Here is a 986-nt window from a genome sequence, read left to right on the forward strand (position 1 = left end):
GGCAGAGGGCTATACCTCACAGTGGTGGAAGATAGCAAAAGCAAACAGAGCAAATGGGAAGAGTGGCAGAGAAGAGCAAGCCTCTTTTCTTTTATATTGGAAGCAGGATATCCCTGCCCAGGGAGAATGTAGCACTTATATAATCTTCATGTCTTTCTTTTTGTATAGGCTCAGGATGAATATGAAGTAAGCACCCTGGCTCCCTGTTGAGTCACATAGTTAACCTTTTAAACTTTTTAAACTGACACAATGAACAACATCTCAGAAAGGTAAGGGCATGGTTTTTTACCCCAGGATGTAGAACTGTTGAGTTATTTAGTCAAACCTCTAGAATCCCCAAGTTAATTTTACAGGAAACCTAGAGCCTCTGATTTTAAAGACTATGCACTTTCTAAACAGAAAATTCTCAAACCATAAAAGATTAATAAAAATTGGGACTGACAACTCAAGTAAAGGCAAAATCTCCAAAACTCAGTGTTTTCAGCAAGAATGAGTACCTAGGAAAAAACTTACCCCCACTGAAAGACTAAAGGGTTTCCCTTTCTCAACTCCAGGCTAGAAGAAAACAGAGGAAAAAAAAGATTATTTCTGCTTAGAAGGAACTATATGTTACACACATGAGTATGACTATATTTTTCTGTTATTTTTGATGGTTATAGCTTTTATGGCTTTTGGGGGGGGGCCCAGTTTGGGTATTTCTGTAGTGCTTTTTAGACAATTTATGTTTTTGACTTTTTTAAGCTTTTGAGGTTTTTATTATATTTTTTGTTTTATATTTATAGCTTTATAGATATATATATTTTTAGGGGCACACTGTTTGGCATCTTAGGCCTTTTTTTGAAATTAAGGCGGAAGCCTTTTTAACTTTAGAACTTTTGTATTTTGTATGTCTTTAAAACCAGCACCACGTGGATGACATTAAGGTTTGTTGTTACCTGGAGTAGTATTGAAGCTGCTTTTTGTTTTTTTCTTTTTTTCTTTTTGGC

General features: G+C 35.5%; 1 protein-coding gene across 1 annotated transcript in view; it reads right to left on the reverse strand.

Moving 5' to 3' along the window:
* The window catches only part of Efcab3 (EF-hand calcium binding domain 3), a 494,429-nt gene that overhangs the window by 473,459 nt on the left and 19,984 nt on the right, over positions 1-986 (reverse strand). The window contains exon 6 of the mRNA XM_005402243.2: positions 514-555. Within this exon, the coding sequence (XP_005402300.2) occupies positions 514-555 (42 nt within the window). The remainder of the gene's footprint in view (positions 1-513; positions 556-986) is intronic.

Source organism: Chinchilla lanigera, unplaced genomic scaffold (assembly GCF_000276665.1).
Source record: "Chinchilla lanigera isolate Chin_1 unplaced genomic scaffold, ChiLan1.0 scaffold00077, whole genome shotgun sequence".
Lineage (NCBI taxonomy): Eukaryota > Metazoa > Chordata > Mammalia > Rodentia > Chinchillidae > Chinchilla > Chinchilla lanigera.